General features: G+C 41.7%; 2 protein-coding genes across 4 annotated transcripts; both read right to left on the bottom strand.

Moving 5' to 3' along the window:
• Positions 1-416: 416 nt before the first annotated feature.
• On the bottom strand, positions 417-17,929 carry rprd2a (regulation of nuclear pre-mRNA domain containing 2a). 3 transcript variants are annotated; one of them, XR_013507516.1, is made up of 11 exons: positions 17,496-17,929; positions 13,268-13,397; positions 12,862-13,013; positions 12,544-12,596; positions 11,853-11,979; positions 11,471-11,646; positions 10,153-10,501; positions 8,765-8,965; positions 6,565-6,750; positions 4,143-6,302; positions 417-805 (listed from the first exon to the last, which is right to left on the bottom strand). XR_013507516.1 is itself a non-coding variant. In XM_071908292.2 (10 exons), the coding sequence occupies exons 1-10, from the start codon at positions 17,665-17,667 to the stop codon at positions 4,498-4,500; spliced, it is 3,351 nt and encodes a 1,116-aa protein (XP_071764393.2). In that variant the 5' UTR covers positions 17,668-17,929; the 3' UTR covers positions 3,456-4,497. The 3 variants fall into 3 exon arrangements, 2 of the variants coding, with proteins under 2 accessions (XP_071764393.2, XP_071764394.2); XM_071908292.2 differs by lacking the exon at positions 417-805 and having other exon boundaries at positions 3,456-6,302; XM_071908293.2 differs by lacking the exon at positions 417-805 and having other exon boundaries at positions 3,456-6,302; positions 13,268-13,381; positions 17,496-17,564.
• A 1,752-nt stretch (positions 17,930-19,681) lies between these two features.
• On the bottom strand, positions 19,682-24,373 carry ciarta (circadian associated repressor of transcription a). Its single transcript, XM_078290485.1, has 6 exons — positions 24,158-24,373; positions 22,565-22,917; positions 22,339-22,414; positions 22,129-22,207; positions 21,844-21,997; positions 19,682-21,509 (listed from the first exon to the last, which is right to left on the bottom strand). Exons 2-6 carry the CDS (start codon positions 22,913-22,915, stop codon positions 21,144-21,146), a joined length of 1,026 nt encoding a protein of 341 aa, XP_078146611.1. The 5' UTR covers positions 22,916-22,917; positions 24,158-24,373; the 3' UTR covers positions 19,682-21,143.
• Positions 24,374-27,285: the final 2,912 nt, after the last annotated feature.

Below are 27,285 nucleotides of genomic sequence, written 5' to 3'. Positions count from 1 at the left end.
AAAAACCAAACTAATTAAAGTCAGGCAGGGAGCGAAGGTCATCAAGGGTGTTTGCTTGGTCTGTTAGAAACTCTGTTAGAAAACAGCTGCTGGTCATGGCAACTGTTGTCGGATAGGTAAACTGTAAATGAATAGAGACAACAAAAACTTTATTTTGAAATGTGCAAAGTAATATTTTATTGTACCAAAACCATACATTTCACGAAAGATTTACATATTATTTGGCCTGAGTGCAAAATGCAAAGTTCATCCTTATTGAGGGGGGGGGGGGGTTAATATGAATAACTTGGGTTTGAGTGTGTGTGTATGAGAGAGAGAGAGAGAGAGAGAGAGAGAGAGAGAGAGAGAGAGAGAGAGAGAGAGAAAAAAAACTGTACATTTGTCTTAATATTGGATAATTGTTTAATCATCCTGGCTGTACTTACTCCCACTGGTCTGCCTCTCAACCTTCCTGTTCTCCTGTGGTTCCACACACACACACACACACACACACACACACACACACACACACACACACACACACACACACACAAGGACAATATCAACATTTTTTTCCCCACATTGTATTGACTTTGAAATCACATTATGTTTTCATTTCCTGCTGGTAAGAGTTTCTGAAGGAAGAAACATAAACAGTAGGGCTTATACTCAACTGCGCAGCTCTCATGTCAAACCACAAAGGGCCTTCACTTCACTTCACTTCACTGGGAGTTTCAAAGAGGACACAGCATCGCTCCTTGCATCAGTTAACAAGTGGGAAGAGGTTCACATCACATCAGACACATCAAGGTGAGGCTCGGACTCCCTGAGGATAAAGGTAGAGGGGTGGAAAGAGGAGGGGAAGAACAAGAGCATCAAACAGGGAAGAAGTTAGCAAATTCAGGTGGAAAAAAAAAACAGTACCAACATAATAATCAAGAAGCTATAATGTCTTTATTTCTCACAGACAGGAATGTAACTGTGAGGATAAATGAATAAACATCAAGTAGGCTATTAATAAGTAGGACGTCGCCCTTGAAACCACGCAAAACGTCAAGAATCCAGAAAATAAAATCTTACATAATGTTTGGCTTTTGTGAGTGTTATGGCTGCTGCTAATACAGCAGTCTAATGCAAGTAGATGTTCTGGGAAGATCTACTGACATCTGGCGACGGCTGGCTCACCTGAACCGACTCTACTATTTACAGACACTTTATTCTGTTCTCACTCAGTCTGAATGCCTTGTGTATTCATCGATCCGCATAATGAATTCCAGTCTAATTTAGGCTATTACGCATAATAATGAGGAATAAACGGAATTGTGTTGTCTAAACTCTCGGATTGTTTATTTCCACTGACTGTTGCCAGTGGATTCTGCCTTTAACAACAGTGTATTACATGATCAAATAGACTAAAACTTTTTTTTTTTTTTTTTGCTCTGGTTGAAACAGGAACGCTCGTTTCTCTGTTAACTGCTACAATAAACAGGACTATTTCACCCATGTGGATTTATTAAAACCTCCCACCCAGATTAACATTTTACCAATTCAATTAAAACTTAAATGTAAACTTAAAGCCTAATTTGCCACATCATCTTTCAAAATAGATATTCCCACTTGCGTTTTGGGGTTTTAGCTGCGAGCTACGAGTTCGGCTTTAGGACAGATCTTCACTTATATAAAAACAATTTTGATCAATTTAGATTTGGTAGTATAAGTAGGCTATACATCAGTATAAATTAGGTCGATTTTACTGTTTTAATTTATTCACTGTGGTAACCAGTGCTATAGGAAGAAACGCAGTATTTTATATTTTAATAAATATTTTCAACACGTGTATTTCCTTATGGAGCATGTTTATCATTAAGAATGATAATCCTGCAATGCAACTTGTTTCACTGCAATGGTTTTCAAATGTCAAAGAGCTTAATTAAATACATTTTTGCATTAATTGATGGCTTACAGGTGAATTAATCTAGTCTTCAAGTACTCTGATTTGATTTTTAATTAAATAAGTTTAATGATAATTAATCTCGCCAAAGCCCTGGGTGGTTACAGTCACAAATCAAACGCTTGCCTCTTCACACTCCCTTCCCTTGAAGGGGAAGATGGGGGGGGGGGGTCAAAGTTTGTTGCTTGTCAGGTACAGCGCCACAAGGGAAGACAACATCTGTTTCCCTATGGGAGACAATGAACCCTCTAGCAGCAATGTGTTGTTTACTCCACCAAAAATAGAAAACAAGGGGAGGTGGAAAGAAGCAAGCCTTTTAACTTGGACTAAATGGACAATGTATTGTTGCTCGTCAGGTTATTCTCAAAATGTTCTAATTCTCACAGCTCCATATAAATATCACAACACTGTAAGCCTGCTAACTGCTGAGGATGTGAGAGAGCTGACTGAAATGTTGGTTTCAAATTTTTAGAAGCTAAAGTACACTGGACAATAATTTCAAAACCCTAAGGGCCATGTGAGACTTAAACAACTTCAACGTGTTTAACATTCAATCAATAAAGAATCAGTTAAGTATAATGGACTCCACCTGAAATATTTCAGTCTGAAGCAAGCTCACATCACAAGATTTCACTAGCTTTTGCCTGAATTCACCTTAGCTTCTTGTCAAGTTTGAAAACTTCAGTAGTCTACTGTGGCTGCCTGTCAAATTGCACTAGTAGATATCAAACTGAGACTCTGGAGAATTTTATGATTGCAATATAATGGGCATCCACCTCTGTCTCCTTTAAAGCTGAAAACTGTACAGTGCAGAGCAAGGCAACACTTTGCTCTGTCCTGACAGAGAGCCTCAGGCTGGACACAGAACATGACTTCTTTTAGCAATTAAGTTACCAGAGCTGCTGTCCCAGTCAAGTCTCCAAGATCACTGTGCTCGGACAAAATCCAAGAGAACAGCTTTAAGATTTTAGCCCGATTGTCTGAATCTTTGTGAAACTTGTTTAATTGGTACAAAAACATGTATGTACAGCCTATACTTCAAGTTCATTTTAATATTTGCGCTCAAGTTAGATGAGTTTGTGACTTCTACCATTTTTTCTTTGACTTAAAAGTTACTTCTTCCATTTTGTAATAATGCAATATGGTTAAGCTGACCTCTTTAACTATTTTGAACCTTAGAGGAAACTGATACTAGAGTGGAAGAAACATTGACCTGAGATGTCTTTTCACTAAATTATTTGGCCGATTAAGAAAACATACATTTGGGGGAAGGCACAGTATCCTCAAATAGCAGTGCATATGCGTATAGTTGCACATCCTCTAATGTAAATCTCATTCATTTTTATAGCCTTCTTAGAGACGCTCATTTATTTTAGATGCTCATTTATCTTTTAGTGAACGATGAGACATTGTTTTAGGTTAAGCATATTGAAATGTTGTGCGTGGTTGTGATGGCTGGTGGTTTCAGGCAGTGGTGCAACACTCCAAGCCTGAGAGGAAAGAAGATAAACAACACCGGTTTTCAAACTCAGATTTTTATTAGTCAGTACAAGTAAAACGTAACTGAAGACGAGAATCTTCATCCCCTCCGAAAATGAACTTCTTTTCTTCTTCGTCGGTGTTGAAGGCTTAGAAAAAGAACTCTTCCCAAACACCTATCTCTCCCTTCAACTAGACTTGTGCCACCCTCCTTCAAGGAACTGAACGAGACGTGAAAGTGTCGCCGAAGGGATCTTACGCACTAGTGGAGAAAGCATCGCTTCACAAATATGACAGAGTTGGAACAATGAGAAATAATTTCCCCAGCTATACAAACGAGTATTGTAGAAGGAACAGAAATTCTATAAGATACACTCTTTGTGTTTACATACACAAAGTGAAGTTTAAAAAGGTGTAGTTTTACCAAAAGCTATTGGAATATTGTTTAAATGGGAAAGAGGCGGTCACAACTTCCCACTGAAAAACTAAAAACAGCAAAAGCATTTCATCAACTACATTCCTGTGTTACTTCCTTAGCAAAAATAACTATCTTCAGATACAACTGGAAAAAATGAACAACGGTCTTTGACTAGTTGATTTACGCTTGACAGCATGCACACACGCATACCATGCACACGCTCTGAGCTATGTCAAAGGGAAGCTCAATTACATATTTAATGCAAGGCTTCATACTGGAACAAACAATAACAAATAGTGAATTATATATATCCACCTCTTATTTTCTTTCATCTTCGGTCTTCACACTTCAGCTCGGCAGTCTTCTCACCTCCTTTTATATTCTTTGCCGTTTTTCATGAAGATTTCTCGATTTCCACTATTCTTCCAACTGCTCCTTTCTTCTTCTTCTTCGATATAACCTTGTCGTCTGATCCCCACCTTGACCAAGTCCACCTCAGTATCTCCACCCTTATCTACCCACATTTTCCATTTCAGACCTTCGGTGCATTCCCATGGCAGGCTGTAGATCTCAATATTATGTGACTAACATATTATTGAACAGTCTGAGGTCACACCCCTGCCACCATGACATCCACAGTGATTTGAAGAGCTCAAAGCTACTTGCCGAGTCAGTACCGTGGGGGTAGGAATGGTCTTTTTGGGGCGAAGACCGGACCGGCAGGTCCCCCTCCTCTCGGACCTGGACGTTTGCCTCGTAACCATGGATCCGGGCCGTGGAACGGAGGAAATAACGGTGCGTGTGGGGGTCCTCTGGGGTGTGGGTGATGTGCTGGGTGGAGAGGCGGGTGGGGAGGCCGGTAGGGAGGCCGCGGGCCAGGATGACGCATTTCAGGATGAGGTGGCAGCGGTCTCCTAGGAGCATAGTGGGGAGGAGAGGAGGGGCTGCTCGGCGGGTAGTCGTGGGCATAGTAAGCACCGTCTGAGGGGGAGAGAGGGGGAGTGAGGCGCCCTCGAACTCTGGGGTACCGATGTGGAGGGCTACCTGGTCGGTAGTACGGATCCTCTGGGTGACGGTAAGGGTCGTCTTGATGGAAAATGGCATCGCGATGGCGGGCGTCGTCATGGTAACGATTGAGGTCTTCCTGGTACCGTAAGTCATCCGGGTGAGGGCGCAAGTTGTCAGGGTGACGGTGAAGTTCGTTAGGGTGACGGTGAAGTTCATCAGGGTGACGGTGAAGTTCATCAGGGTTAAACAGGGGATCATCTTGATGGAACATGGATTTGTGCTGATGGTCATGGATCACCATCCCACCGATGACACTGTCCACTCGGGCCCCTGTCACCTCCTCTCGATCTGGGCTTGGCTGAGGCTGCTGCTCTGGGGGAACCATCTTACTACCTGTCATGGAAGGAGGGGCCTCAAAGCCGTCAGGAGGGGGCGGTAACCTTGGGACAGGAGGGAGGTTGCTTTTGAAGAAACCAGAGGAGGCGGGGGCTCCCTGCTGGGACGCCAACCCCTGAGGTTCCCGAGTTTGGTCTGCTTGGTATGGATACAGTCCTGTCTTGTTTTCTCCACCCCCTCCTGGTGTAGCCACATTGTAGCCTCTGGGGCGCTGGGTGCTTCCCTCTGGGTAAGCGTCACCATACCAACCCCTTTCATTCACACCCTGGAAGCCCTCAACAGTCTTATTACTAATGGCGTTGCCTTTGGCTCCCTCCCTGGGCACTGGCCCTGGTCTTTGTGTGGGAATCTGTTGGTAGTGTGCAACAGGTGTCGCAATCCCATGCTTTGACATCTCCTGATTACCATATGGGTACGGCCGGTAGCCTTGCCCATTCTGAGCCACCCCCGGCTGCAAGTGGCCGGGTTGTTGGGGATTGCTGGTGTCCTGCCGAGTGTTATTCCGGTAGGCAGTGGGAGCCATTTTTGCAGCTGTTCCTACAGTGGACAACTGATCTGTGTTGGAAGTGAACGGTTCCACCACTGGCTTGTCCATGATCTCATCTTGAGTGGGGGTGCCCCCACCCTCGTCCCGCACTGGGGTCCCATCCTGGGTATCTGTCCCAGTTACCGGGCTGAGGTTGTCACCCCCGACGACCGGGTCGACAGATAATCCCAGGCTGAAGGCGCTGAAACCGGGGTTCCCCTGCAGGAAGCTGTGGATTTTAGACTCCAAACTGCCAGAGGACAAGGAGGGTTCTGCGTCTGTTGTCAGCTCCATGTCTCTATGGAGAGCCTGGACCAGGGCAGAAGCTGAGTTGGAAGTTGGAAGGGGCGTTTCTGCTTGGGAGCTGGGGCTCTGCCTTACAGTGGAGATGGGTGGAGAAGGCACAGGCGTAACAGAGGAGAGAGACAGGCTCTTGGAGGGTGCTGCTGAGGCAGGTGTGGAGGAGAGAGAGGGAGGAACCTTGCCTGAACTGGAGGAGTCTGAGGAGACTTTTCCAGCTGGGCTGCTCAGAAGAGACGTGAGGCCTGAGTGAGGGAGCAGGGGAGATACAGAGAGAGAGAGCAGAGGAGAGTATAGAGAATAAGAAATGCGTTATAACCAATATTGCTGCATCACTGAAGGCACTAATTGGATTCAAGAAGGGTTTTTACATATATGGCATAAAAGAATAGAGCATCCAGACTCTAACCCTAATTAAACATTGTCTATCTATTCTGCTCAGCACCACACAGCAGATTACATCGTTATTTTATGTAGCTTCAATCCAAGCAAATGACTTCTTCTCACCCTGAAGGCTGCTGCCTTGGCCCTGGGCTTTGGACAGAGCATTGAGGAGCTCTGTAGGAGTCATGTCCACCTGGGACAGGAGGTTGACCAGAGAGCTGGCATCTTGGGAGGCTGCTGGGGCAGGAGGTGTGGTCTTCACTGAGGGGCCGGTGGTGGCCGGTGCAGAGGGGCTCTCCACTGAAGGTCCTGAGAGACAGAGAGGGAGACTCAGTTTAATTATGAATCGCCAAAAGTTATCATTGGAATCTGAAGTGTTATAACAGTGATGGCACATGGGAACTTAAAGGTCTAGTGCAATGAGAATTGCATTTTTCAATTTCATAGTATAATTTAACAAAGGACCTGTTACATGTAAAGTTGCCCAAACCATTATAACTAGCTAACTGTCAGCATAGTGGAAATTTGACTAACATCCTTTGAAAAACTCTTACTCTGGTTATCAACAGAATCGAACACATTTAGCAATCTACTTCCGGGTGTAAATGATGTCACCTACACCCAGGTTTTAATGAATGCTCTGATTGGTCGACAGTATGCATAGTTAATCAGGTGTCCCATAGTCTGTCAGACAATAGTCAGCCAGCTACTTGCCAAACTAGCCAAAATCTCTGTGCCTCCATTGCTGCTGGTTGCCTAAGTTCCAACACTGGATATTTATTCCCCAAAGATATAAATATTGACTTGCAGCGGAAGGTTCGGCTCTCACTCAGTGCTACAAGCTTTGTACCATCTAAACATCAAAAACTGAAAAAGATTATGCTCATTGTGTTAGAAATCAACATCAAACTTTTCTTGTCTGGCTTATAAGGGTGAAAATAAAAGGGTTATAGGCAAACTATACACTGCTATCACCTCAATGAACAAAAATTCAATTGACTATGTCAGACAGCGTTGGGAAAGGGACGTGAGGCTGGAAATACCTGAGGAGGTGTGGTTACATGCCTGGGAAACTCAGTGCTCCGTCACTAACTCACTGACCTGGAGGGATTTTAGTTGGAAGAGCCTGATTCGGTTTTTTATAACACCAAAGCAGCAATCCAAATTCACTGGGTCCCAGCACCCTTGCTGGAGGGAGTGTGGATCAATGCAAGTGGACCATGCCCACATATTTTGGCTGTGTCCACGCATTCAATCTTTTTGGGAAGATGTGGGATGTTTAATGTCTAGGATTCTGGGTCTTAACCTCGATGTGTCCTTTTTCTCTCTGTACCTTGGAGTTACGCCTGAAGACATATGTAAAAGTGATGCCTACCTCCTGAAAATTCTCTTGGTTGCATGTAAAAAAGCTGTCACCAAATGTTGGCTTCAGAGAGATCCCCCTAGTGTGGACCTTTTTACAGGAATTGTCAATCATATACGCTCCATGGAAAAGATGACTTACACCCTTCGTCTACAGAAAGACAAAGGAGAAAAATATTGGAGGAAATGGGACTGTTACTCACAGGAAATGGATACTGATTAGGTTTTTAATTTATTTATTTATTTTTAAAAAATTTTTATTTATTTACTTTTCCCCTTTCTTACATTAGGCATCAATGCCGAAAACCTTGTGTAATGAACTGTACCTGCCTACCCGTCTCTGACGATTACTGATACCAAATATGACCTCATGTTCTCTGCCCCACATGTTTGTTTGTACACTAAATTTGAAATATTGTCAAAAATAAAAAGTAAAAAAAAAAAAAAACTTTTCTTGTCTGAGTTGAAATCATTGCATTGGCTCTTTAAGAGAATTTGGAACTATTATAAGAGACATAATGTGGTTGTCATAGTTTGAAATCAATCTAAAATTTAAAAAAAACTTTAATAATGACGTCAACGGCTCTTGACATGATAAAGTCTGTCAAGAAAAGGATATGGAATCAAACTACGTATATCGCATACCGAATAAATGAGCTAGAAAAGGATTTAAGGACTTAAGGATTTAAGCAAATTTCAATTAGCCCTGTGTCAATGCTAAAAACACCACAATGCTCTCCATCAATGTTCCCTCTAAGTCAGTGGTGTCCAGTTCTGTGCCATGAAAGAAAATGCAGTTTCAATTCCAGCCAAGCACTCTCCATGCAATAAAAATAAATATAATCTGAAATATGTTGAAATGAGTTCTCAACTCTATAAGATAGAAACAGGAATATTTTACCTAATTTAAGTTTCACTGTTAAGTTTTTTTCATGATGTTGGGACGGCCACCAGCACTCACCTGTGCTCTTCATGACTGAGGTTAAACTGTTGAGGAGGGAGCCAATTTTACTCAGGTCAACACTGGGCAGACTGGCTGGCGGGGCAGCTGAGGTGGGCGTGGCAGCTGAGGCGGGCTGCTCCGTTGCTGCCGATGGCTCAGTTTTGGCAGGGACTGGACTGGACGCCGCTATGTGGGCGGGGCTTTCAACCTTCTCCTCAACTGCAGAAGAACAACAGATGGGAAAAGGAGGTCAATACAGGTTATCCCGTGGAATTGTTTTGTGGCAGTGAGAGCAGGGCCCGCAGTTACCAAGCATCTCAGAATTACTTATAGGAATCGAGCTGAAAATACTCATAGCTCAGAGTAGGACATGGGAGTTGGGTATCAAGTCTATTATCAAGTCTGTTCTCATATGAATGAATGACGTCACCGTTTGAAGACTTTCCGAACCAAGAAGTGCAAAGTGATTTTGATTTCTGCCGAGAGGGCATACAACCGCCCCGTAGATGGAAATGAACAGTACTGCGGACAAGGTTAGGCACATAAAGTCCAATCCATCCAATACATCCAATGTTTCACAACAGAGAGAATCCACACACTGTATAATGATCCAAGGTGTGTAGATTTTAAACAAATGTGCAATAATATACACATAGCAAACGTGAGTAGGCTGTGAAGTTTAATTTACTTGAATTTGGTTTTGCACATTTGACTGCAAATGTGCAAAACCAAATTCAAGTAAATTAAACTTCTCCACATCCACATTACAAAGTGTGTGGAATACAATTACAAATATGGAAGTGTGATATTTCTTTAACCGGTTATGGTTAAAAAAATCAACCCCTGGCAATACATAGCCTAGCAATCAAAGGGTAATAATTTAACCAATCTGAATTATTGTGGTAGTTAACATCGATCAAGCATGGTGAATTCATCATACCTCAGTGACCTAACCTTCAGTCATGTGATTGAATGCAACTCCAAAAAGACAAGAAAACATTTTGAAACTGCATGCACAAAGGGCAATTTAGCCAGTACAGAGGAAAACTGGACATAAAACACTGAAATAAGATCTATATCAGCAATATTACTGCCTTTTCTATGTTGTAGAAATTTCCCTGATTTTGATTTGATGACTAATGGTAGTGAAAAGCGTTCTATAGAGAACTTGGTTGGAAGGCTGACAAGGAGTGAAATGCTTAGATGCCCTTCACTGACATCTCAAGGCTATAACAGGAATTCTTTCTGCATGATTTTTCTTTTGCAGCCCATTTTCAGTAATTCACCCCATTTTATGTAGTAAATGTCTGCCATTGAAAACCAAGAGAAGTAATTAAAACAAGAACTTTTTTTATTTGAAACTAACACTTAAAAGCCTTGCTCTGTGTAATCAACCCACAGCTTACCTATGATGCCACCACTCTCCATTTCATCCTCCGAAAGCTCCATGTCCTCCACTTCGCGGTTGTCATTCTCCCCGACAGTGAAGGTTTGTTTGGGGGATGCTCCGGGCGAGGACAGGGGGCTCGGGGCTGGTGGCTCAGCCTCGTCATCCATAGCGGAGCCATCCAGATCTGGATCAGGATCAGGGTTGGGCATCTCCAGACCGTGGAAGGGCGACTCGGAGCCCGTGGGAGACGGTGCGTCCGCAGAGGGTGAGGGAATGGGTGACTCGTCCAGGTCCGGTAAGGTGGCCTTCAGGCTGTCTAGCTTACGCTTCAGGTGGGACACCCGGTTAGCAAACGTTTGGTAGGCCTTGAAGAGAGAGGTAACGAAAGATCAATAAACAGACAGACAACAAACAAACAAGGTTTACCAACAGTTTTTATACCCAGTTTACTGTTCAGTCCACAAACTTGAAAATGGAAAGTATCAAGTTAGATTCAATCATTCCATTCTCATAATTTTAAGTCAACAGTTCAGGCAAATTTTATGCATCAAATTTATTGTTTCTCTAATGTACTTGTTGCACTCTGTACTGTCCTATAATGTCCACTTTTTTAGAACTTCGCATTTCATATATCTGTATACTGATGTTTTCTTTTTTGCATGTCCTTTATACACTAAGCGCTTTTGTAAATGACGGCTTGCTCAGTAACACTGATTTATGAAAAGATTGTGCATGCAAATCTGATCCTAACTTGAATTTACGCTCAAACTCCCAAAAGACGGCAGTAATTAATTGAGCTTGATTGTACTGGTGAGATCATTCTCATGTTTGTTCTGAGTGTGTGTACTCTGATCCAAAGTGGTTCTCTGCATGTTATGGATAAACGGAACGACAAAATATGCCAACATGCATTATTTATTGAAATCCGCCCCTTCCGTCTATTTTAATCAAGACCGACAAATCATAGTCTGTACAAATTAAAACCAGAAATTTGCTGGCCTAACAAACAATGCTGCCATAATTTTCCTTCAATCAGTTTGTTTTATCTTGGTAAACAAAATTCAAGTTGCATGAGTATGAAGATAAAACAAGAGCATTTCCTCCCTGTACTCAAATTGAAGCTGTAAGACAACTTTATAAATCCAGGTTCTTATGATCGCCTCAAGCATTTGCAATTATTTCTATGATGGCGTTAAAAATGAAGGCTAGTGTGCTCCGCTGTTTAAAATAAGTTTAAGTGAATGAATGAATGAATGAATGAAAGAATACGCAGCCTTTCACAGCTGTGAACACTGAAGCTCAAACAGCCGAGCGCAAATCCATCTGTCACTCACATTAGCGACAATCTTGACCTCCTGGTACTGCATCTCATAGAAGATATCGGCATTGCTGAGGGCTTCTAGGAGAGGAGGCCCCCCTTTGCTTTGTCGGTCGAGGAATTTAACGAAGTCCTGCAGCTTCGCACTTCCTTCCTCAAAGTCCTTGGAGAACTTCTTTCCTCCTGCCTTGTCTGTAAGAATCAATGCATGTATGGATTTTGGAGGGAGAGGGAGAGACAGAGAAAGAGAGAGAGGGAGAGAGGGAGAAAGAGAAAAAGTCAAAGAGAGATATAAAAAAAAGGAAACTTAGCTGATCTTAAAGCTAAGACTGTATATCTTACAGGGAGAGTCAGTGGGTTTCATGCGTTAATAGTGTAAGAAGACTCAAGTCGGGCACCTTTGAGTTTCTTGAGGGCTTCAGAACTGCAGACGTCGACCCTCATGGCTGCCAGCTGTTTCTCTCTCAGGTCCACCTCTTCTACTGAAGTCTTGTACTTGGACAGCTGGTCTATCAGCGCCTGGGGCTACAGCACAGGGAACAGTCAGTCACACAGTCAAGAGTGGAAGTCAACCAATTATGGATTTTAGACAGCCAATACCACACAGAAAAGGAAAAGGGGACAATTCCAAGTGATTCTTTTTTAACGATCAAATGCTCAGATCAACAGCACTGAACTCATTTAAAAGTTGAAATTTTAAAGAATCTAAACAAATTGGAATAAAAAATAAATATAGGGCTCCCTTTAGAATTTTGTAACCCAATGAATTTTTGAACACGCTCAAGTAAGTCCAATAAATAATATCAAATTAATCGTCCATAGCTGATGTCCATATTCACAGACGGCTGATTCTTTATAAAAGCTCCAATAATCTTTGATTAACTTGCCAAGCCGATAAACTGATCGACCACAAGAGGACATCAATTCAAAATCATTACTATCCCATACAGGAGAAATTTGTCCGGCAGGCAGATTTTAAGAAAATTAAAGAAAGAAAACATCCTATTAATGAGATGAGGCCACTGTAAAATAACAATGGAACAGTCGAAACGGGAGTCAAATTCAACTTAAAATTAGTTTCTTGCTTACCACAAACTCAGCAACAACCTTGGACTTGAGAGCTGCTTTGGAATCAACTGGAGCTGAAAAGGGGTCACATCAAATATGACAAAATAATAAATCATCTTTATACAACATTTTTCACAACAGTGTTAAAAAGTGCTTTACCGTCAGTAAACCAATAAACAGAAGCAAATAGCATTAAATAAAAAGTGTCAGCCACAAACAGGGCTACATAAGAATAAAGCAGGCTAACACAAAGATAATAAAATCGATAAGCCTGTATGTGAAATCTGCTTTTAGAAACGGGAGGAAAAAACACAAAAGAACAAGAGCTGACATTCTTACTTTTTTGCTCCACAGGTGTCTCAGGAGGGGACTCCTCTTTGACCAAGTAACCCTTGAGTTCGGTGATGAGAGCCCCTGAATACACACCCCTCTCCTCCCAGATGGTCAGTATCCTCTCCACCGACCTCATCACCTTGGGGTCCCCATCAGTACTGGAGGGCAGACAGGAGAGGGGAGGAGAGGATAAGAGGAAAGGAGAGATGATGCTTCCATTTTTCTGGTGTAATGAGTCATTTCTGTTTTATTTATGGGTGTGGTACTTCTTTGAAAAAAACTAAACAAACAAAGGATCAGATATTCAGTATTTTGGGACTGTCTGACATAAATGACAATGACTAATCAGAGAGCGATTTTTGGGGTGGGGGTTATCCCTCCATAAAAAAACAGATCTTTACAAACTACTCACTTGACCAGCAAGAAAGCGTCGGGGAGCACCTCAGCGAATGCCGTGCGGTACACCATGGCGTTTTTCCTCTTACAGTTCTGAATGACATCGTTGGCGACGTAAAACAAGTTGAGCCTGTGTGAGGCATCAGCTGTTAGAAGAAAGAGAGTAACGTCAGGTGAACTGGGAAGGCAGAGTGTCTGTTGAGGGAGGATTTGTGCCCAAACAGCCTGAGTAGAGGCCCAATATTAAAAGAACAGTGAATCTGAATGGAACAAGACACATCATTCTTTCTATTATTGCATTATTTAGACAGTATTCAAAAATGCTAAGAGATTTCAGTCACAGAGACCATCATCAGAGAGTCAAGTTCATCATAAAAGCAAAGAAAGAGCAACTGAGAAATAAATAAGTCAATGGCTATATGATGCTTTATCACTTCAACACTAAAACTCACACTTAATCCCTAATGCATTTGTGTTGTTGTAAATTATGTGCAGAGTGCTACACAAGAAATTGATCAAACATGGATATTGATTTCAGTATTGAAATCAATTTCAATCTAGCTATCAATTTCATTGTAACTTTGATTTTCTGATAAAATGTTTTTGTGCTGAAAACTTCACAGAGAGCTGGCAAATAAAAAGAGTGAAATAACATCTGGTTTAGCTTACACGTGCATGCATGATCAATGCATAAGTATAATAAACACAATGCATGCAACCTGTGCATCGAAACGTAATACATCAGCAAAAAAAAGTATGTATCTGAAACGACTTCCCTAATTTAAAATGAATTATTTTTCATCAGAGTGCATAAACAAATAAACTGCGATCAAGAGGTGAGACAGCATACCTGAGGCAGCAACAACTACAAATGGATATAACTCACATCCAAATCATTTAAACTCAAGGGTACAAAATAGCTATGCAAACTAATTCAAAACTAAGCCTACATTACCTTGCATAAATTTGCCATGCGTTAAGAAAACCACCTCAACAATTTAAACCCAAAGTGCAACCTTTATGGTTTAAACACCTGTGACTGTACCAGCAAAGCAAAAACGCTGCTGTAACACTTTAAAGGAAAGGGGGTTTGATTCCGGGGCCAAGCATTAAAGAAATATATACACTCATACTGTAAGCCGCTTTGGATAAAAATGTCCACATTGCATATTTAATGTTAGGACAACTTATGTAGGTTGCTCGACTTCCATGCCTTCCAAGTAATCACAACACTTACAAGGCAAAATGACAGCAAGTTAGAATGTAGAACATATTCATTTATTACATTGACATGCGAGAATCTAAATGTTTGATCCATCTAGCATAAATAAATGTACAAAACTGTGATCCGTACAAAATCCTTTGAACACTTCTTAGTAAACACTGCATTTGAGCTCACCGCATTCAAAGCTCAGCACAACAAACAAACAAACAGCAAGCTGAGAGAAAGACAGATGATGGTGAGTTGACAACAGCCCTGAGTCTGGTGCAACTGCAGGGACTACACTCCACTTTCAAGGAGGAGGGCAGTCAAACAATGCTGCCAAAGGTCTAACAGGCAACCTTGGTATCTAGAAGTTCATAAATAATCCCATATCATCTTCAGCCATAGTGAATATGAATAAAAAACCCTGGCATTGGAATATCAAAACAGTAACAAACAACAAAAGCAATTCATTCAACAAACAAACTCACTCATGGGACAAATTTGTTCTGGTGATTTTGTTTCCTTTTCTATTTTTCATCACCCAAACAGACCGACATAGACTACAGCTCAGACAAAAAAAAAACATTCGGCATTCCTAAACATGTGGCAAATGTTCAGGACCACACAATGCTTATTGTCTAGGAGAGAAGGTAATCACAACAACTACTGTAATTTAATTAGTTACCCAGTTTGTCTTATTCTTACCATGGAAACCTACACCTGTGGTCACGAGTTAACATGGACAGGACCATTTGTTTCAGATTAGACCTCTTCAGATTATCACAACGGTTTATGCAATAAATGAACAATAAACTTTCCTCCAGACAACTGAATGCAAATGTCCCTTTGTGCATTTTATCTGCCATTGCTAGCAATTGGAGATAAAGTAAAAAGGATAACTGCTGGAACCATGAGCTGAAGCTAGTCTTTCTCTCTGCTGACTCATCTATATAAACGTCCCATCAAATGATGGATATGAGACAAAAGAAAAAGGACTTTTGATGATAGACAAGCGGGTCTTTATGGTCTGTCTGTTAGACCATGTTCAACCACCACCAAAAGTTCCCTGAGCCCTACTTAGTTATCCTTATGGCTGTATATTGATTTACACACCTTTAGGCCCAGATATCATCAGCACAGTGGAATAAACATATAATCCAAACATCCCTATGGAGTTAGTCACCATATTCTATTCAGGTCATAATATCACTTTCACCCTATTTCTTCTCCAGTGTTAAAAATGCAATTCAGATTTTATTGAACCATTAAAATTTTGGGTCCATATATCCATATATTCCTGAAAACCTTAACTTGTATATTGAAAATAAGCTTTGGGGGGATTCCTTGACCATGATTACTCCAAGCACATGTCTCTTTTACACCACTGTTTACAAACATACAACATATTGTCAATCCTGTCAATGCTCAAGCAATACATTTCAGAGTAAAAAGAAATGCATTCAATCCAATAAATTCCTATGTAAGCAAGGCCAGTAGGTTGAAAACAGTGTTTCAAAAGAAGGCACCATACTGCAGTTGTGGAATGGGAAGCACAAAATTCACACACTCACTGCAGTGACTGAGCAGGCCTTGCTCCCTCAATCAGCAAAAGCCCACTGACATCCACATAAGAGCTTCACACACTACAGTCAAAGTCAAGATCATCTCTTGCTCAGTGCTCACACAGTCAAGCACATGCATGCAAAGCCAAAGCTACACAAAGCCAAATGTACAAACAGATAATTAAACTGGTTGGAAACGTTGACAATCACTGCTTAGAGACCTCACCTCAAGAGACACTGTGCATGCAGGTAAAACAAGAGTCTCATTCAGGGTGGAAAATTAACACCAGCCACCAACCAAATGCTGGTAAAATTTTGGCTACTCTACCAGTGATGTGGCACTGGTTCCTTTATATTCTCAAAATCAAATTTGTCTGCTAAAATAGTTAAAATGTGATTTTTTGAATTCCACCAGCTACTGCGGCAAGAGGACAGAAAGTTCAGATTCATGCCCCGGTCTTTGCATGTGAGTATATGAATGAATATGTAGCCCATCTACCAACATCCATCACTCTCTGTCACATAATCCAAAGAATCAGCAGGAATACCAAGAAATGTATTGCTTATTATAGGTTAAAATCACTTGCCATTTAAAAAAAACTGAGCTGTAAACATAACAATACATCAATAAATAACTATGGGAAACACTGACTGACATAATGATTTGGGTGTCTGTGCCTGGGAGCAGTAAACACATCAATAGAATCAATCAATAAAATACAAAACAGTTCATCAATACTGTTTCAATGGATGGAAAGGGTATTTCCAGCCGAGTGTATCATGACAGTCACATCCAAGTGTCAAAGCTGAACCAGAGCCTTTAGTGAAAAATACATCGACAAAGAATCGAGCAGGATTTGTCAACTGCTTAGTTAAAGTTTAAACATTGCCAAGTCAATATCAACATTTCAGTTTACATTGGGACTTTCTTAGCTAGCTAAGTTAGCCAAATCCGGCATCATTATTTGGCGTTAGCATATGGAAATATTTTAAAGGGTACAAGACTCTTAGGGAAATGATTCCAGTTGGGTGGGTAGTTAGAAACCAACAGACTTGTCTTTATATTTAACTAAGTTTCTCCATCACATAGCATTGGGCGCTAGCTAGCTAAACAGTTAACAAGTTTAGGACACCATCCATGTAGTTAGCGTAGTTAGCCTTGCTATGATTGGGAGCGCACGTTTTGTAACTCCACAGTTGACCGTTCCAAACCGTGTGAGCGGACTGTACACACGATTTCTTACCGTTGGATAGACATACATATGTGTGTATAGAACCTGGTGCAAATGGACCAGTTAGTACGTTAATCATCGGGAAAATTACCCGTGCCATGCGACAATGATTGTAATAATGAGCAGATTGTAAACGTCTCCTCTGCCCAGTCAGTCAAATCTTTGTACACAAAACGAGCTCACCCACTAACGTTAGCTACCTGAAGTAGCAACTGACAGTTAACGGATAGTCAAGCAACTTACATTTCCTCAACCATTTCATCCAGCCTCGCACAATCAGGCTGTGGTATTTCTTGTTGTCGATGCACCACGTCGATAGTGCTTGAATTGAATCCATAGTGTTGGACACATTATGAAACTTCCTGTCTAAAGAAGACTCTAGAGAGCCGCCAGAAGCGCCTGCTCCTGTAGCCATGTCTGCTGTCTACCATCACCTAAAGCCGACTGTAGCTGTGGCTGTGGCTAGCAGAGAGCTTAGCTAGCTAGCTTTAATCTAGCACACACATTATCGCATTCAGGAGTCGCTCAGCTGCCCGCGTACAAAAACATATGATATGTTGACTATGCTGTCTATAATTAGGAAGAAGATGAGTTTATCCGTAATGAATATTTATGCGATAATAATTTATATCATTTAATAACCAAAGCTAAAAGTTAGCTTCTTGCGACAGTCTCGGTCTGTTTACTCGTTGCTGGTGGAGTAGCAAGGGACGCTTCCGCAAACACGGCGTGAATATGGCGCCCCCCGCAGCCGTGGAAGCTTTCTGCTGCAGCGCGTCTTCTTCTTCTTCTTCTTCTCTGACATTTATGGCGGATCGCAAATCAACTTATTTAGGTGGATACCTCCGCCTACTGTGCCGGAGTGTGTAAGTTAGTAGCATGACAACACAGTTTACATAACTGTTATAATTTAGATTATATTTAGTAAACCTGTATCCTAAAGAAAACTAACTAATGCCCTACTAAGGTTTCACTGTTTATCACCCAGTATTCCTTCAAGATTCCACTCCCTTCCAGTCTCACCTACCTTACCACAGTGTCTCCCTTTCCATAGCAAATTTACTACACTATAATAATACATGTACTACGTTTTCTTTACTATTACATTCCTCACATTTATCTGAAGCACTCTTGTCCATAATAAACAAAGTGGACTTTAGTCCCGTATGTCCAAATCTAAAAAACCACCTCCTCTCTCCTGCATCTTCCTTTAAAAGGCTTCATATGAATAGATTTCTGTATCTTGTAATAGTCCCTTCCTTTGCTATCCACATCCCATCTTTTGCCATGATTCCATCACTGCATGTCTAATTAATGATTTAGCCTCTCCTCTTCCAAATGGGATCTCTAAAATATCATCATTACTCAGTTATGAGGCTCCTTTTGCCATTTTGTCAGCTATCTCATTTCCCTCCACACCCGGCTGCATAGGATGGGCATGAAAAACAATGAATGCAAGATGATTAAGCACACGGTGCAGTCCCTCTTCTACCCTCCAGAGTGTTCTTGTCTGTCTGTTTGTCTATCTATCTATCTATCTATCTATCTATCTATAATTGGGAAATGATAGTAGTGATTTAGCAGTAATTGAACTCACTCTGCAAATGTAGGCCTACTGTGCCCACCCACTACACATACTGTTACATGGCTACTACATATGTTTTCCTCTTAACACCTCTTTATAAATGCTGTAGTTTTAATCTTTAAACCGTAATGTTTAATCTCTATCATTTTATCCATGTCCTTCTGCTCCTTAACAGTGTTTTGTTATTGGAGGCAGTGCAGATAATCTGACCCACTTCAAACAGACTATAGGTCTGTCAGTGTTTTTCATTCCAGACATCAACAAACATATTTTGATGAACCAAATCATTGATTTAATATATAAAAATGTGTGCATTTTTGTTTTTTATCAAAGTCAGTCAATCAACAATATTACAATTCCATTTTAGGTACAATAAAACACAATTTTTTTGTGGCTTAGTCTAGAACAAAAGAAATGAAAAGAAAGAAAAAAGTTAAAAAGAAATATGAAGAGGACTGTCAAATAAAACTGCAAAGTAGATTTTACTGTACTTGTCCATTTATCCCCAACTTAAAAATGAAAGCTGCGAATTACAGGACATTTCTTGTTTTACAGCAAACCCTGTACTGTACTGGTACTACCTTTTGTAAACTAAAACAGCGCAAGAACTGCTAATACTATTTTATCCAGCACATGAATTCCTGAATACAAGTTTATTTTCAAAACAAATAAATCAATACCAATGGAAATGACAAAGCAAACAACAGTGGAGCTTGAAGAAAAACTACACAGCAGCACATTTGGTTGACATAAAGAGTTTGGCATGACATAGGTCATCTCAGCCTGTTAATGGCTATAATAAGCTCACCTGAAACATCAGTGATCATCTGGTCATTTTGGGACATTAATTTTACAATTTTTATTCAAATGACACACTTCTCCATGTATGTTTGATAATGTAACTCTTTACATAGCCAATGTATGATTACCCCTGTCTATGTCAGCTGACTGGCTAGAAGCCACCAGGCATAAAAGTCCATTCAACATGAATGATATTTGATAGATCGGTGGTTCAATACCCAAATACTATCGAATAGAAACCACGTGTACGGGAATGAAAATAAGGTTTTGTTCTGAATCATGTCTCTGTGATATTCCATGCTTCATTATCAATAGTAAAGCACTATTAGTGAGAGAGACAGATATAATAGCAAGTCAATTGTACAAATTAAAAAAGAAAAGAAAAAAGGGTGACACAGAGGCTGTTCATTGTCCTCCCAATGACAGGAGTCTCATTCAGGGCATTTTGCTACTTTGAAGCTATGCAAAAATACTTGTGTGGACAATATATTTGGCAATAACCTAAAAATCATGTTGTATACCATTCAACACCTCATATTCACAGTGTCATATGGTAAGATTACAAATATAATGCAGTCAAATAAATAAGTGAAGTCACAAAGCACTCAATCTACTCAGATGTAACACAATCACTGGCTCAAAAAGGCTGCAATAAGAATCCAGGTTTTCAAGTACTGATCCTTTTAAACAAATCTTTAATAAATAACACCGTGACTCTTTGGACGTTGGTATTTGTGTAATATCTCCTTGTTGTCATCCAAAGTGCAACTATTCCTGTTCACACAGGATCAAATATGTTATGTTTGTTAACTGCTCTATAATAAAGAAGCGGTCACTGTGAAGAAATAGTGTGTAATAAAACCCTACGGGTTTGTTTGGCACTTCTTGGCAGTGGCTAAGTGCCTGTGGCATGGCATGGGGATACAATCATTCAGGTGGCAAAATAAATTTTCATTTTTCCAACTGCCCTTTTTTCAGTCATCTCTGTGCATTGATGATTGAAATAATTTTGTAAATGCACCATCAATGACCCACTGAGTTTCTTTACTTTCATAAAAAAAAAGGTAGAATCTATTACTTCTGTTTTTCCCATCAGTGGCATAAAATCTTATACTGTTAGGTCTTTATTCCATCATATGAAAAAATACAAAATAGAGCACAGACTGCTTTGTCACATCACATATGGAAAGCAATTCCATCTTTTAAGTTAGTAAAACTCATTATGAATAAAAAAAGTAACACTCCCTTACAGAAAAAAGATAGACAATTGATGGTAATATAGTGCAATGGCCCCGGTGTAATGTCACACTGGGTAGTTGGGTGTTAATGAATGTCTCTCTGCATTCCTCCTCCCCCGCTTGTTTTGTGTGGCTCGGCAAAGCAGCCACAGACTCATGAGAGGCTGGCTCCACCCCTAGATTTATTCTGATGTCATCTGGTCCGCCCTCCGCCATCACGTTGGCTGGCACACTGTTGCAGCTCCATGTGGCAGCAGCAATGGGCAGCTAAGGTGAGTCAGCTGTGGGAATAGTGGAGCTTGAGGAGACCGAGCCGTCTTGTGTCGCCGGGCTGCCACAAGGGGAGGGTGGAGAAATCACAAGCCGTTTCCAATTTTCATTTTCTTTCTTGCTACACAAAAATGACGGCCTGCTTAAAGTGACAGTGCTGTCTTTGAGTTCATGTCCCTCGCCTGGTCGGCCTTTTCCTTCCTCCGGACTGCTCTGTTTTTTAGGTGCTCCAGGTAGACATGTGGAGACGGTGTCAGGAAAAGTCACGGCCTGGCAACTCCCAAGCATCCCTTGTTGATGGCGCTTACACGGGGGTGAGAGTGTGCTGGAAGGGTCGGGATCTGACCAGCTCAGCTTTCGCTTCTGGAACGGGAGGGTAAAACCAAAAACTTAATAACAATGACAATGTGTTTAGGCTAGCAGAATCAGTATAATCTTAAATCACTTTTTCAAAACCTATTCTTATAAACTTGCTTTTATGTGATGTTTTTCGTGTTTTACTCTCTATTCTTGTCTTTTTATCTTGTGGTGCCTTCCTATTTTGCTTTAATATATTTCATGAGTATGTTTGACAATGACATTTATTATATTATTCATTATAGCAGGGTAAGATCACAAAGGACTCTGGGACGAGTGATGCATATTTGAGAAGGCATTGTCAGATGGTAGCAAAGGGAACATCCAGTAAGAGGCCCACCTTTACTGGGATATGGAGTTGGTTTTGGCGCCAGCGTGATGGGAGAATGGGAGTAGTGATCTGGATCGGAGTAACTGAGGGCTGAAATGCCACCTGAGGGAACCACAGCTTGAGCATCATCTCCACCTGCAGCAGGGTGTGCAGGTACTTCTCTCTGCAGGACAAATGGGAGAGAAGGGACAAGCATTAATTACGACACTGGTTATTACTGACAATTACAAAATCCCCATTACTATCACTAAATATTGGCCTGTTACTTGCTATTAGTGACCTTCACTGGCTTACCCCATGTCAGGCTTCTGCAGAACTCCCAGAATTCTCTGCAATCTATCCATGGCAACACTCTGCTGGAAACTAGTTAAACCTGCCAAAGATCAAAGATACGGTGTCAACGAAAATACACACTTGGAGGTTTTATTACAGGATGTGATGGTGTAAAATTTGAAAACAGATGATAATAATAATAATAATGTTTGGTATTGCTCAACTACATACCTTTGTCAAATCGTCCAGTTTTCAGTCCATTTAGAAGCTCAAACAAAGGTCTGATAAACCTGCGCAAGTCAGCACACTGGGGGAGGGAGTGAAGAGAAAGGCTTACTTTACCACTCAGAAAATATCAGTTTCAGTGCAGGACAGGTCTGACCCATTGTTATTTATAGCTATTGATCAGTCCTAAAACTAAGACACAGAATTTTCAAATCATTTTAAAAAAGCTCACTTTCTGAGCGAAGGCCAGGTCCCCTGCTGTGGCTGATGAGGGACTTAATGTGGCAGCTCCAGTCATGGGTGAGGCTGGATGCTTCACTTTGTCAGGGCAGCGTTCTGCTTGGTCGTTCTGAGACCTGCAGTACGACTCATCTGCGTGACCTGGGAAGGGAAAGTATTTCCCAGAAAGCGTTGTTCCTTCACCAGCTGAGAATGGCTTGCTTAGTCCGCTCTCCCCCTCTCCCTCGGAGGAGAAGACGTCTGCTTCATCCTCAGTCTGCTCACTCTCGCTGAGGAGAAAGCTGGGGGTGGAGTGGAGCGAGTCGTAAGATGGCCATTTGGAAGATTTGACCAATGAATTCATCTCTGGAGAGAGAAAGAGAGAGAGAGAGAGAGAGAACAAGAGTGGGAGAGAAAGAGCTATTGGGTGAATATAATAGAGAATAGTAGACATCTAACCTCAAAACAGAATTCAAGAAAAAGTAAGGGATCATTCAGTTGCCACAAGACCACTAGCAAAACAATCAAAATAGTAATATTAACTTCTGCAATGTCCAGATCAATTCCAGTCCAAATTGATTTTTTCCCCAAGTGCTGAAAAAAACAATATTCCATGAAAAAAAGGTGTCCAAATCTGGCGCAATTCATATCACAATCTCAATATTCAGCAAAAGAATCCCAATATGATCCGTTTGTCAATATCAAGCAGCCCTTATCAGAGGTGTGCTTGTTGCTCAGAAGTTGAGCACAATCTCTGAAAATTCACCACGTCTCAGCACATAGAAGCAAGCTAAGTACAAGGCAAACTATCAGTTTTCATAGTTCATCACAAAGGGAGAGGGAGAGAACACACAAATCCCACCGTGTATGTGGGAGGGAATTTCTTTTGCAAGACACAAGGCTTGCATCTACTTTATATTCCCACCTCTGGGTTGTTTTGGCGGATGTGTCCCCAGATCAACTCTAATGCAGTGCCATGCCCTTTAGTGATATGATCCATATGATTAGTATTCACTCTCAAAGCCACAATGACTGAGCTACAGCTGTTATTATGATCAGGAGTGTGTGTGTGTGTGTGTGTGTGTGTGTGTGTGTGTGTGTGTGTTTTCTATGCTCCAGTAGAACCTAGCTGTGTCATATGAGGACAGAGGACGTTTTCGTCAACTGTGGACTGTGATGAACTCTGGGAACCACAACAACAACAATAATAAACTGATAACCTGCCACGATGGGACATTATAAATATTTCAGTCTTGTAAATGATCTCAGATGTGGCTGTATCTGCAATGATTTTGCCACTAATTGTATAATTTATATACGGTAGCTATCCACATCGAGGTAAGACACCTCTAGTTATCTTTGTAATAAATATGAAACGTCACATGTACATGCAGGGTTTTGGGACGATTTGATCTTGGTTATCTCTAAATGAAAGTCGGATGACTGGAAAAGAGCAGCAAAGCCAAATAAGCGAATAACGATGCATATTTAGACATCACAACAATGTATCACTGAAGCAAAACATAACTGTATTTTTTAAAGTTTTAACAACAGCTGACGTTTTATAAAGACAGAAACAAAACAGATGGCAGAGGAGAGCACTTACCTTATGGCTGGAGCAGACGTGGATTCACGATAGGAAAACAAACAGCAACGGTAAAAAGAAGGCACGTTATTTGACCAATCTGAAGCATAAACAACTTCTTCCAACAAAGCTAACGGACGTATGTGTTTACACACACAGCGCTGGCCTCTACTGTTGTCCAGCTTCCTCTCTTTCCCTCCCCTTTCTTCCTCTCGTTTCCTTACTCGTCAGCTCCCTTGCTCCAGCGAGGGCGAACATGTGAAAAAAGCACCACTGAACTCCACGGCAGTTACACGTGCGGCATCGAACGTTGTCATTGGCTGCTACGCAGTTCGGTCTGCTCTCATTGGCTTAGAGGGTGACCAACCAGCGGCATTCTCAACGCCGGTTGGCTGGTAATTGCATATCACCCACCGCACCCCCCTGCACGTGTTGATGGTGTGGCGAACGAGCAAGGCACGCGGCGTTCACTTTGAAGCGCTGGCACGTACAGACAAGTCAGTAGTAGATATTTTGCAACAGGCATATTAAGTAAGATGGAGCTAATCTGCCTGCAGCGATGAAGTGCAACACGTGAGGAAGTAAAACAGTCAAAATAGAAGCCAGGCGTTGGCATATTTCTATTCTGTTTCTATTCTGTTTCTATTCTATGTTGATGTTGTTCTTGTTTTTTTCCTTCTTTTTCTGTCTCTTTTCTGTGTGTGTGTGTGTGTGTGTGTGTGTGTGTGTGTGTGTGTGTGCGCTCGCGCGAGAGAAAGAGTGGGTGAGTGAGTGAGTGGGTGAGTGAGTGATTTCCCATGACGTTGGTTCCCACCAGGGATCTGCAAGGCATAAATTACAGATTTCTCATAATGGAGTTGGAGGAAGCCCTCCAGCTGCCCATGGAGAGATTTTGGAAGATTTCAGAATATCAAGGGGTTGAATAGCTGTGTAATGAATGCACTTTTAAGGAATAGTCTACCTTGCAGCAAACTTGGCCAAAAGGGACCCTATAATCATGTTTTTAGAGCCACTTTCTTCTGAAGCGGGTTTTGTGTTTTTAGAATTAAACTAGTTTCCTGGTTTAGATGGGGTAGACTTAAGAGAATAAGACACATGGCATCATAGGCCTATTAGAGATAGATAAAGAGCTTTGAACATAGCATTACATAATTAGATAATAAGATTGCTATAGGCTATGAGCGAATTACCTCATCTGCATGTCATACGCACAAACAATACCCTGTTGTGTTGACTACTTGACCACTGATTAGGCTACTACCAATTGAGAGAGTGCTTTTGATTATGGTGTATCCCCAAACTATTGCATTTGCAAGCTATTAACCGTAATCAAACACATTATAGACATATTAGGTGTTTTAATCAATGTCAGATAGGCATTGCTAGATTGAGAGACTTGTGATCGGAAGATAAAAAGATTGGGACTCAACCACTTCTGCCAATTCACTAATTAGTCTCAGCTAGTTGATATGAAAATGCAACTATCTATCTGGCTTGTTTACATCGGCTCAAGAGGAATCACATTCTGGGTAACAGATAGCCTATGGCAGGTGAATCAGAATGAGAGGGAACAGGACAGTCTGAGAAATGTGAGACAGATGACAGATGAAGTGCTGGGCACAATTGTGGGCGAGGAGGAGATAAGTAGTCTGTCTCAGAGTAATACGTCCATGGAGAGAGGCTTTATATCAGTGATAAAGCACGCTGCCTGGATCATGCTGCATGTACAGAACCCCATGTGCCTCCTGTACTCCACGGGCCGGAATAATCTGTTCAGACCAGTAGTGATGCGTTATTGACACCAGTGGTGTAACTGAAGTAAAGTAGTTGCACCGTGGCCCATCAGCCTTCCAAGGAATCTGTGGTGGGCCGCCATATGAGTAACGTTCTCTGGATGGTTGTTTGGATTACTGCCATAGTTCCTTAGCCTTGGCAACTTGTGGGAGCAAGGTTGATTTGTGTTACTGCTGGGTGTGTTGTATTACTTGGTTGCAGTGTTCAAGCTGTAGGCTGGTGGGCAACCATGTGCCATGGAGGACTGAGAGTCTGCAGGTTTTCATTCCAGCCAAACACTACACCAGCTGATCTCACTGATCAACACACGTTCAACCAGAGAGGAGGAACTCATCAGAGAAATCAGCTGCTGTAGTGTTTGGTTGGAATGAAAACCTGCAGACTCTCAGTCCTCCATGGCACATGGTTGTCTGTCCCTGCTGTAGGCTACATGAGGGAAGTGTGTTTGATGTAGAGATCAGAGGACTGCTGTCCGTGGTGCTGACCAGGTTACTGTTTGTGGAATGAGAGTTGGCACAGTGGACCGCTCAGGAGTGACTTGTTTGCAGTTGTCTGCTCTGTGATAGATATGCCTGCTAATGTGTATATGATGGAGAAGGTGGTAGTGTATGTGTGTGCATGTAGGGAAGGGTGCAACAAAAACATCACTATCATGTAACACCACTGGTTGTCACAGAATATGTTCCATATAGAGATAGTGTGACTGAACTGATGGACACACTATTATCATCTATATTCCCTGTCCCCATAAATTCTACTAACATATGGTTTTAACTGTGATTTCCTGATTCCAGTTCAATTCTTGACAGCTGTCAGAGGTGGCACTCACTCTCTTTCAGTGTGAAATATAGGTCAACCACTGTACTGACCATCACCCCCCCCCCCCCCCCCCCCCCCCCAATTCCCATCCCACCCCCCCCAATTCCCATCCCACCCATTGACAGAAGCCACAGGACAGGATATCAACCTGACCTGGTAACCTCTACAGAGAATCCAGCCCAGTGTAAATGTTTAACTTTCCCTGTGTGTGGGGAGAGAGAGCGGGTGCACACATTTAACCCCCTGTGGTGGGAGCGATGGGTCTGACAGCCCATGTGTGGTTGATGCGTCTCTGTTGTGCAGGGACGCTACAAATGTAGCTTGCGGGAGGCGGCTTTGACATCATGAATGTGCATCAACACCACACTGTACAGAGATGACCCCGATAAGATGCGGAGAGCTGCTGCTTGAGCCGAGACCCCATTCACACAAAAACATCCCCGGCGATGTTTGCATCTCCCCCACCCCGTGAAATCAATGAGGGCACCTACATTTTCTCTGAACGGTACCTGACAACTAGTTGTGAAGCTTCAATG

This window comes from Centroberyx gerrardi, chromosome 19, assembly GCF_048128805.1.
Source record: "Centroberyx gerrardi isolate f3 chromosome 19, fCenGer3.hap1.cur.20231027, whole genome shotgun sequence".
Taxonomy (NCBI): Eukaryota; Metazoa; Chordata; class Actinopteri; order Beryciformes; family Berycidae; genus Centroberyx; species Centroberyx gerrardi.
Note: the sequence above shows the minus strand (reverse complement) of the source record. Positions and strands in the feature narration are given on the sequence as shown.